Below are 11,452 nucleotides of genomic sequence, written 5' to 3' on the forward strand. Positions count from 1 at the left end.
TATAATTATAACTATTTTATTTTTACATTATTATAAATAATAGAATTTATAAACAGATTAGGTGAGTTAGATGGGTTCGCGAGTCAACCTGTAACACGATCCATTTATTTAGTGTCATAAACGGGTTGACACGTTTTGGACACCAACCCGCTAAACCTCAACCCAGATTCACCAAATTTACGGGTTAGACGAATCTTGTTATCCCATTTTGACACCCCTAATTAACCATATAAAAAGAACAGAAAAAATCGACTACAAAAGCTTCAAGTTCAAACAGAAACCCGAGACAATAGCTAAAACCCCAGCTCTGCTCATCGAATTAAATTGGCGCCTTTCTCACTCTTCCACTCTCCGCCCAAACAGGTCTGAATTCATGTTTATTAGATAATTTTGATTATCATTATCATTTAATTTTGTTTTTTTTTGTGTGTAAAAAATCTGCTTTTAATGTGTGCATTGTATCGTATAGGACTAAAGGCGGAGGCGGAGGCGGAGGCGGAGTGAGTGAGTGAGATTATTTGAATGGCGGTTGTTGACGTGGACAAGCTTCTTCAAGAAGCTTCATTTGCTCGCTTCTGTAAAATTATTCTCGGCTGGGATTATTTTTCTCTCCTTAAAGAAAACGAGGTAATAATCGCTTTTCTCTCCATATCGTGTTTGATTTTGTGTTGTTAATTTATATATCTTTTATTATTGTTGAATTCTAGCAACTGCGAACTTGAATTGAATATCTTGCATTTTTTGAGCAAAAATTAAAATTAAGCATTTTGCGAAAAATACAGAAAGAAAAGAAAGAGAGAGGAAAGAGCGATTATGGTAGTAGGGGTTTAAGAAAAGTAAAGAACACCTATGAAGATGTTGATGACTATCTTCAAACTTTTGAGCCACTTTTATTTGAAGAAGTTAAAGCTCAAATTATTCAGAGAAAAGACGACGAAGGTGGTTTCTTTGTTTTTTTTTCTATATCTTTATTTGGCGAATTTTACCGAATGTAAATGATGTGCACGTTTTAAAATGTTGCAACGCTTTCTGTGCATAAATGTTTCAGACACTGAATGGAAGATGAGGGTCGTAGTTGAGTGCAATGAGGTAGATAGGTTTCTTTTTCCGGAAGTTAGTTTTGCAGAAAAGGAGAATGAAAAATCAATATCGCAAAATGATCTTTGGCTCCTTTCAAGAGATGAGGTAAATTGAAATGGCGTCACTTGACCGTGTTCCGGATATTATCATGCATGGTTTATAAACTTATTATTCTTTTTTTTTTAGCCTTTCAGCATTCAGTTTTCTGTCTATGCTTCTTACATTCTCTCCCTGTTATCTCGAAATCACTTCATATTAGTGCTTATTTTTTTGTTTAGTTTCACTTATTTCTGAAGCAAGTTTGTTCTTATTTCAGATTCCAGAAGATGGTTTAGTTCTCCCGGATGTTTATGCATTTGCATTGGTAGAACATCGTCAGCATGATCGATGTAAACTTAGAATGTTCTTTGATGGAGAGGTCATGCAGTTAAATTTAGATAATATTGAACCCCATCCGAGGCTGTTAAAAATGAGGGCTCACATAACTGTTCCACTTAAACTTAAACATATATACAGTCGAAAGGTAACTTAACTATTAGTGCAAAATCTGTATGCTGGTTGGTTCTGCTGATTCTCAAGCTATATTTTCTCAACATGTTGCTCAGTTAAATTGTGTGGACCGGATGTTATCCTATACTGAATGTCAGTTTTACCAAAGCCAAAGGGGTACCTCGCTCTATCTTCTTTTGGGCTTGCTGGTGAAATAGGACTGGGTAATAGCCATTCTTTCAATGCTCTGGGAATTGGGGTGTTTTTTTAATCAAAATGGATAGCTGACTTCCGCTATGTAGTTCATTTTTTTTATAGATTTAGATACCCAAAGGGAACCGCGTACAACATTCTCTCACAGTTGAATGAAAATGCTCGAACAAAAAACACAAGGAAACCTCTGTTCTTTTACCTTATTCTTGAGATATGTTTTTATTCAATGTGTCAAACATAGTTTTCTAGATTTTACTTTTGATTTTTCACCTGGTTGGAAGGGAATGGAAGATGAAAAAAGAAAAATATGAACAGTAGTAGAGATAAGAAATGTATATGGAAGTTTTTGTTAAATTTATTTATAATGCTTATGATTCCACATGGCTAACAAAGCAAATTGGGTAGTATATTCTTGCATCTAGCCCCCATATCCTTCTTTTGTCTTACCTTTGCAAGTGGGGAAGAAGGATTTGAACAATTGACCCCTTCTTTAGAGGACGCATGACTGTTTACTTGGCTATACCTCGGACTCACTGCTTTGAAATTCTTGGGAAATTGATCAAGGTGGAAAATTATTTATTAATCTAATCGGCACATGAGTTCTAATGACTTCTTTCCTTGGGAATGGAACTGGAGATTGTGACTTTGAAAATGAAAGGAAAAATTAATGGAGGCAGGCTGCGGAGGTTTTTGTGCCTTGCTATTATCGTGTGCAATTGCATTGGGAACACCATTAGTTTTATGTCATTTAGAAGATAGTTTCAATTGTCAAAGGGTGTTTTCCTAAGCCATGCTTCAGTTTAGTCATTTAAAGCTATGTTGGGTTACGGTTATTGAGCTTGCTATAATTGTCTCCTTTGTACCTACCTTCTTTGAAGAAGTTGAACTTACTTATAGCCATCTTTTTATCAATTCCATTTGGTTTTCTTCATTTTAGCTTAGCAAGGATCAGTTTTAATTTCTAAAACATTGTAACTATTTAGTTGTAGTGCCTTAAAAAGACTATGCACTTGTATTGTTCATTTCACACCATATCTAATTGGGCAGACCTCACTACTGTACTATCATCTACAGGTTTGCAGTTTTTCAACTATTGTTCGTGAATATTACGCGCTGCGGTCAATTGGCTCTCTTCCTTTCAAGGATTTAATTCTAAAGGGCACTGATAAGAATTCTAGTTCTGAGGGCCAGGGATGGAAAGTTTCTTTACCTCTGCGTGAATACTTCGAAGAAAATCTTAACAAATCACAACTAGAAGCCATCAATGTGAGTTTTTCCAGACTTTCCAAATTGTAATCAATAGTTTATAGCATATGCATGATGATACCATCAAAATAAACATTGCAATAACCTAATTAACAGGCCAATGTACTGGTATGTTAATCACTTTAGGCTACTGGGGGTACTTCAAACTCTACATGGCATGACTAATTGCTCAGAAAAGATACCCTCATTTTACATGCTGCATGTAGATGCCAGCTCTTCAATTTAAATTCATCAATATGATGAAGGGATGTGTCTGATACTAGTCTTGTTCATTGTCCAACTGTCATTTATGTTGATGTTTTCTTTAATACAAGCAAGGCAAGGACATAAAGCTTAGAACTTTTCAAATCAGCCTTAGAAAGTAGGTCATCTACTTTTCTTCTAATTTTGTATTTACCTTATCATCCATAACTATATTCAACTTTTCTGCATGATACTCTTCATGTGCTTTTTGTAGACTTCAGTGATCCTAATTCTCGCACTTTTGTTTGTCATTGCTTAACAGTTCCTAGTTTACTGCAGTATTTTATCTCTTTGATTCATAAAATCATGATTCAATATGACTTTATCATCAACTTTCTAACTAAAATTTGATTAGATTAAAAAAAGTGCCAATCTGGTATACAGATATTCTTTTAGTTAAAAGTATAACTTTGTGATCTAGTAATTTAAAAAGGTTGTGTTAGATATGAATGCATAATCATATTAATTTTTTTTCTCGAGGTTATTTATTATCGTTAATCAAGTTAAAATTCTAAACAATTGAATGGCGGTTCTACAAAACCTTAGTCAAATATAATTTTCTTTATGTGAGCCATCTTTATAGTATTAAAATAGTTTGTACTTGAGAAGTAAGTGATCCATCATTCTCTATAGGCATTTACATTATTTTAGCTTTCGATATGATTTTTTTTTGGGTTTGCTTGCTCCACTTATTCACAATTCAATCTTAGGTACTGTCAACTTATCTAAATTTAAATGTTTAATCTGATGGGACATTTTAATTTTCAGGCCGGTCTATCGCGTAAAGCCTTTGTCTTGATACAGGTGTGTTTAGTTTCTGTTTTGCATGTCTATTTTCACCATTTTGTTATGTAGGAAAGCCTAACTAATAATTGTATTGAGGAATGATAATCCATGAAAATTAATTATTTGATTTTCTTAAAGGGTCCCCCTGGAACAGGAAAAACACAAACTATTCTTGCACTTCTTAGTGTGATTTTGCATGCTTCTCCAGCTAGAGTGCTTACCAAGTAAGACATTTGTTGACTTTTGTATATATTGTTATCAATGAGCGATACTCTGAAATTTACTATCATTCTTATGTTTCAAGTGGATGTTGCTGTGTTGACAATTGCATATTTGTTTCATCCTTGTAGGGGAGCTTCGCGTGAAATTATCTGCGGGCCAACACTACCAATTCAAGAGAAGTATGTTCATCCCTTCACTCTTCTTTTTACATATGTTTGTGTACATCACGTGGATACTTGTGGTTTTTTTTATTTCGATTTTGCGTCTGAGGTTCCACTACCCCTGGTTTTTAGATGTAGTGGTATAGCAAGTATCATGATGGCATGAGGTGGCTGATTCAGCCTTAGGCTATAGGTGGTATTACCTATGGCTGTATTAACTGAAGATGTGGCAAATAAAGATCAGTAAACCCTTATTGTCAGTTTTGCCGAAGTTTTGCCTTAAATGTGTTGCCTCAAGCTGTCAATTGTTTAGGGACTTATAGTGATTGCTGATTCTTTTGTTGCGATATCTATCAAAAAAGTTTCTTTTCTTTTCCTCTCTTTTTTGGGTATCCCATACATATAATGTATTAGAATTGTTAGCCAATCCGATTTTATCTATGGAACCTGATTTCACTTTCCCGTTAGACAATATATGTCTAACTTGTGATCATTCAATGTTTTACTGTAAGCCGTGTAGTCATTACAGTGAAGTTTTTGTTTGTGCACTCCAAATCTGTGATTATTTAATTTTAAGGATGCATAATACAATAGATTGGGATGTTATGTTGTAACTAACACATTTGTTATAGAAATAGAACCTTTGGTCTGTCTGTATAATAGAAAATTGCATTTATATTGAAGCTGTTCATAAAACGAACCCTGATTTCCTTTTACTAGAACAATGAGCAGTGATTGGGTTTCAGAATTTGTGATTGGACAGAACTCAGCGACCTTTTCATTCTCTTGTAATCTGTCAAATTGATTATTTGCAGGCATAATCATTGGGCACGAGCATCTCCGTGGATGGCTGGTATTAATCCTAGAGATCAAAATATGCCCATAGATGGCGATGATGGTTATTTTCCTACCACTGGAAACGAGTTGGTAAGTTTGGTTTTCTCATGAATCGGTTTTATTTTATTTTAGTAGTTCCTTCTGAGTGGAAGCTCAAATTGTGCAGAATCCAGAAGTTGTTGCTTCTAATCGTAGATATCGTGTGCGCATTTTGGTGTGTGCCCCATCAAACTCTGCACTTGATGAGATTGTGCTGCGCCTTCTTAGAACTGGTATGAGATTGTCGCCCGCACTTGGTCTTTGCGGTCTATTACTTCTGTTAAGTTCTTGGAGTAGTTCAATTGTAATATGCAGTCTGCTATGTTTGTAAAATCTTTCGCCAGCTTATCTTATTAGTTGTATGAATATCACAGTGCAGGAATTTAGCTGTGTGTAATGTAATAATATAAGGGGTTATGTATGAGAGAAGTCACTACCAAGATGCAATATTCTCAGGATTATCTGGATAGATTTAGGACTGCCTTACACCAGAAAAAAAAGCAACCACTTCATTTAGAACTGCTGAAGGTTGGTATAATCACTTGTTAAAGTTGTATCAACATAAGGTGATCATATTTTAGCTTCAGTTGTTAAGAGTAGCCAAGTCAGTTTCCCAACTTATGGAGTATTCCTTACTGTCACATGTCATCATTGCCAGATGTCATGATCCGCTTGGAACTGGTCCCTCACACTCACACACAAGGGATCTATCCTTTATCACCAACCAAAGTTTAATGGAATGGCTCCAGTGCATTGCATTAGAGAAGCCTTCATACAATAATATTAGCTTATCATATCCTTCACTCTTAAATAAAAGAAGTGTTTTCTCTGTGCTAGCTCTTCTAATTGTTCGTAGTGGACTCCACTAATTGACTCACTTAAACATACTTTGAACTGCTCTGTTTTGTTTATTTCAGGTGTTCGTGATGAAAATATCCATACATATAATCCTAAAATTGTGCGGATTGGTCTTAAAGCTCATCACTCTGTCCAGTCTATTTGCATGGATTACCTTGTATGTTCATGGCAACTCTCCTTTTTCAGAAGAACATTAAATTTAGCTGCAGCTTTTATTCTTGTTGAAATGAAGTTTGTATTTCTTTTGAAAGAGGAAATGACGGGGTTTTTTATTGAACCAAGCCTAAAAAGTTGTTCACAGCTACAATTCTCCTCATGGAAAATGAGGGGAAATTCATGAAACTGAGTTTTGGAAAACATCTACTCCATCCATCCCATAAAATAGACGCACAAAAATAATGAAAATAGTTATTTATAAACTTATAATTAATTTATTATTACACTTCTAATTCCTTTTGGTTTTTTAAAAGTGAATCATTATGGAGTCACTATATTTAATGCTCACATGATAATCTATAAGGATTTTTGATAATTTTATTTTTCAATGCAAATTTTTATATCTTTATGGGATACCAAAAGTAGGAACTTTTTCTATTTTTTATGAGATTGAGGGAGGGAGTAGTATATTGATTGCACTGGTGTAAATAACTAAAGCTTTAAAGTCTGAAACTCAAAAGAACAAAATAATAAATGAAAGAATGTAATAATTGTTCTCTCATATATTGTGAACATTTGTTAAGGTTAAATCACCAAAGTGCTTTAAGTCGCTTGTAATGGACTGTTAAAACCTTTCTATTCTGGACATCTTCTTGCCATCCTTTACATGTTAACCGCATACTTTACTTTGCAGGTGAAACAAAAACAAAGTGAGTCAGCTGCTGATAAACAGAAGCATGGTGCCGTAGGAGGCGATACTGACAGTATTCGTACGGCCATTCTGGATGAAGCTGTAATTGTATGTGAATTAAACTGATGTTGGAAGTATAATTTAGCATATATTGGTTTATACTGTTCTATTATAGATTTTATTGTGTAGACGCTTATAAACTCTCCTCTATGCCTTGCGGTTGGCAGGTCTTCTCCACTCTCAGCTTCAGCGGTTCAACAATGTTTAGTAAACTAAATCATGGTTTTGATGTTGTTATCATAGATGAAGCTGCTCAAGCTGTAAGTGTCCTTACTTCTTCGATACTTATGCACTTGGTATCATGACCTACATTGACACGAAATTTCACTATCAATTATATATAAAGAAATATATACTGTTCTCACCAAATTTAAAAGTGAAACCAGATAAATAGATTAAATAAGAAAAGTAAAAACAATCATCTCTTGGTGTTGCTTCCCAAAAGACTAGTAAAAGAAAGATTGCTTCAATTTTCTTAATATTATTATTACTTTTAAATTTTGAATAATATATTCTATAAACTCGATGCACCAATGTTTTCAATTGTATTTATCTATTGACTAAACATTAGTTTGTCAGTTGTTAAACTTGGTCACTTCTGTTAAAAAAGTAGCATTTAGTAAAAATTGAGCTTTACAGCAGTATTTCCTTTTTTGTTCAATTAATACGGATCATTAGTGAGTACCGGCTTGGCTCTCCTATGGTTGCTTTACACTGCATATTTCTATGTCTTAATATTAACAATGTAATTTTCTACTTTAATAATTATTTTGCCTCTAGCAATTTTTTTCCATATAAAAATAGGTATATAAGATATCTATGTTAAACAGGTGGAGCCTGCAACTCTTGTTCCTTTGTCCGGTGGATGTAAACAAGTATTTCTGGTACATATCTCATTCTAATATTTTTGTGATTGTGTACTTATTAGTATGACATCATGCCATGAGCATATTTGCTAGCTATTGAATATGTCCTGCTGCGCATTTCGGCTAATGCTCATCTTGGAAAATATTAATCATCTTCTTGATTGATTATGTTGCCTTTTCTTCTTGATTATTTTAGGTTGGTGATCCAAAGCAACTGCCAGCCACTGTAATTTCTACTGTTGCTGAGAAATTGGGGTAATTGATTCTGTTTAAATTAATTGTTACATCTGTGATTGCATTTTTATGAACTTGGGATCTCTCTCATTTTCACCATCTTTCTTTCTCTCTGTATTTCACATTCAAGGTATAAGACAAGCTTGTTTGAGAGGCTTCAGAGAGCTGGTTATCCTGTAAATATGTTGAATATGCAGTATCGAATGCATCCGCAGGTCAGATTAGAAACTTAAATATGCATTTAGAAGCATGCGTGTCATAGTTGATACATTTTAATTGTAGATTTTGTCATTAAAGTAGTACTGATTTAACAAATTCGTATGCTTTTGCGTAAAGGGTATACTCTATCTGTTTGGATGGTTCTGAGTTTAATGTATTGAAGATAGTGAAACATTAGCATTAAAACCAAGTAGGAGTAGGTGGCATTTTGACCTTGCTCCCTGATCTGATATCTATCATGAAATTATTGTATAAGCTTCTATTACAACTTTGGTATATGTTTTTCTTTGGAGATTCTTTGGGCTCTTGGATTCTAAACTTCAAATTATTCTGTTCTTAAGGTACTATTTGAATATTGGCAATATGGCTTTCTCCATTTAATATTCAAGTTATTAATCCAAGTTGAAGATTATAGGCCTGTATAAAGTGAGACACAGTATACATGATTTGTGAGACAATAATTAACTCTGCGTTTTACAAAACAGGCTAGTTTCTAATTCTTGTTACTTTTAGTTGTCAAACAGATAAGAAATTTTCCTTCGAAGGAGTTCTATTCTGGGGAACTGCAGGATGCAAGTGATATGGAATCCAAAACACAACGTGATTGGCACGAGTATCGCTGCTTTGGTCCATTTTGCTTCTTTGATTTACACGAAGGACAGGAGTCACAGCCTTCTGGAAGTGGGTCCTGGGTAAACACCGATGAGATTGAGTTTGTGCTCTGCATGTATCATAAACTGGTGACTATGCATCCAAAGCTTAGGTCAAGTTCACACTTTGCTATAATATCTCCCTATAGACATCAAGTTAAGCTTCTTCAAGAGCGATTTAAGGATATGTTTGGCCAGGAATCTGAACAATTTGTGGATATTCAGACTGTTGATGGTTTCCAGGTAACTTGTCTTTTTGTTTCCCTTGATCATAGAGTCAGTTATTTGGTCATCTAATCTGGATTAGTGAAATCATTTTTAAGACCCTAAAAGTTGCAAGTCTTTCTAGAGCTAGAATTATTATATGTTTGAGGTTAGGTCATTTGTTAGACATGTTAAAGTGTCCAGGACTCTAAGAACAGAAATGACATTGGTTCTCTGACTTGTCCATTTTACTTTATCATTTACACCATGCAATTCAGTTCATGATTAGCCGTGTTAACAATTTCCTAAGCATCTATGTTGCAAGGAAACTTCTCGAATCTTATGTTTCGGTATTTCGTTTTTGTTTTCTAAAAGAAATTTTGAAATTCTGAAACTCTAAAAATACACTTTACACTATCAAGCCTATTAAAAATCCAGCTCCCTTTGTAAAGTTGATCATTTTCCATATTCACTATTTGCAGAAAACACTAGACAATCTACAGGCCAGAAAACATACATTGTGTATTCCTAGTGTGTTCTGCAAATAGTGAATATAGAAACGATCGAGTTTACTGAATGGAGACGAATTTTGATCAAAAGTAGGCTTGTAATATAAAGTGTAATTTAATATTTATATGCTATAACGTATACTTCTAAAAGTATCATTTTTCCTCATTTTTTTCTCTATTTCAGAGTTTCTGTGCTACATGGCTCACCATTTATTAATAGACAATTGTTACCCCAATTGGTTGTAGAATTGGTTTGGTGAAACCAAATGTTATGCAGAAGAGATAAAGTTGAAGAAAAATAAATTAGGGAAATTACTCTCTATCCTCATTTTTTGAAATTTCTGCAAAAATGCCCTTTTTACCTCTAATCTACAAATGAGTTACCAATAATCAACTAATAAACTACCAAAAAGGGGTATTTTTGCAAAAATTTCAAGAAGTTAGATATTTGTGAAAAAAACCCAAGAAATTAACTAAAGAACTTCTAATTACTTTATATTTTAGGGACGAGAGAAGGATGTCGCGATATTCTCATGTGTTAGGGCTAATAAGGACAGGGGCATTGGTTTTGTATCTGATTCCCGGCGAATGAATGTCGGTATTACACGAGCCAAGTCTACTGTGCTGGTATGTATTTTATATTGATTATAACAGTTGTGTGGATGTATGATTCTCTTATGGAAAATGACATTGGCATGATCTTTAAGGTGGTGGGGTCAGCTTCAACTCTGAAAACTGACGAGTCTTGGAAGAGGCTCGTGGAAAGCGCTGAGCAGACTGGTGGTCTGTTCAAGGTATATATTTTTCTTTTGATTTAAATGTCAGTTTGCCTCCCGAACTTGCACGCAATGAACATTAACCTTTTTTTTTTTTTATCAGTTTGTCCCTTAAACTTGTCTAATTTTATCAATTGGACCAGATTTATCAATTTTGAAAACTATTGTAGGGGGTTAATTGACTAAATTTATTTAGTTTTGGTGTTAATTGATCATCATATGCAAATTCAGGGTGTAGCTGAATGTGTTTATAATTTAGAAGATATCTGCATTTTATTGGCCTTTGCCATCAACTTAAACTGAAATATGGGATGATATTGCAGGTCAACAAGCCATATGATTCATTTTTTAGTGATTCAAATCTTGAATCTATGAAGATAACGGAAAATGCTCCCGAACAAAATGATGGAGAAAAAGAGAATGAAATGGAGGTAATGATGCAAGGTAATCCTGTAGATGCTGAGCTAGGGCAAGAAGATGGTTTTGACCATGGAGATGATGACATTGATATGGGACCTGACGATGATTAGTTGATACAGAAGACTAAATAGAAAATTAGAAAAACTAGAACTTGGAGAAAAGATCTGAGAAAAAAAAATAACAGACCCCGTGCAGAATCACATTGCTAACTACCGATCTCGCAAAGCTCGCAGAATGGGACTTGAATGCTAGAAAGCAGAAGCACACCTAGCAAATGATGGATCCCAAGTTTAATTAAATTTAATTAAATAATATAAATTTTAATAATTTTTTGTACTGCTTATATAAATATTTTGCTTGTCCAATTGCGTGTACATGTTTATATCTTTTTGGGTTTTTCAACAATTTGTAATGTAACAATGCATAAAATGTTTCCATTATTAACGTAAGCACTTGCCCTGCATTTAAATCAA

General features: G+C 34.1%; 1 protein-coding gene across 2 annotated transcripts; it reads left to right on the forward strand.

Annotated features, from left to right (window-relative positions):
- The first annotated feature begins 252 nt into the window (after window positions 1-252).
- Window positions 253-11,452, forward strand: LOC126681027 (probable helicase MAGATAMA 3). Of its 2 annotated transcripts, XM_050376393.2 has the most exons (21): window positions 253-363; window positions 470-627; window positions 783-939; window positions 1,049-1,185; window positions 1,397-1,603; window positions 2,857-3,048; window positions 4,060-4,095; window positions 4,216-4,301; window positions 4,428-4,478; window positions 5,276-5,387; window positions 5,464-5,569; window positions 6,254-6,351; window positions 7,045-7,149; window positions 7,269-7,361; window positions 7,932-7,985; window positions 8,164-8,222; window positions 8,332-8,416; window positions 8,945-9,313; window positions 10,288-10,410; window positions 10,491-10,577; window positions 10,883-11,452. In XM_050376393.2, the coding sequence occupies exons 2-21, from the start codon at window positions 523-525 to the stop codon at window positions 11,087-11,089; spliced, it is 2,469 nt and encodes an 822-aa protein (XP_050232350.1). In that variant the 5' UTR covers window positions 253-363; window positions 470-522; the 3' UTR covers window positions 11,090-11,452. The 2 variants fall into 2 exon arrangements, with proteins under 2 accessions (XP_050232350.1, XP_050232351.1); XM_050376394.2 differs by lacking the exons at window positions 783-939; window positions 1,049-1,185.

This window comes from Mercurialis annua, linkage group LG5 (assembly GCF_937616625.2).
Source record: "Mercurialis annua linkage group LG5, ddMerAnnu1.2, whole genome shotgun sequence".
NCBI lineage: Eukaryota > Viridiplantae > Streptophyta > Magnoliopsida > Malpighiales > Euphorbiaceae > Mercurialis > Mercurialis annua.

Coding starts and splice junctions, on each gene's coding strand:
- LOC126681027 (XM_050376393.2), top strand. CDS start 523: ATGGCGGTTGTTGACGTGGACAAGCTTCTTCAAGAAGCTTCATTTGCT. Junction 1,186..1,396: donor GGCTCCTTTCAAGAGATGAG/GTAAATTGAAAT, acceptor TTCTTATTTCAG/ATTCCAGAAGATGGTTTAGT. Junction 7,362..7,931: donor TAGATGAAGCTGCTCAAGCT/GTAAGTGTCCTT, acceptor TATGTTAAACAG/GTGGAGCCTGCAACTCTTGT.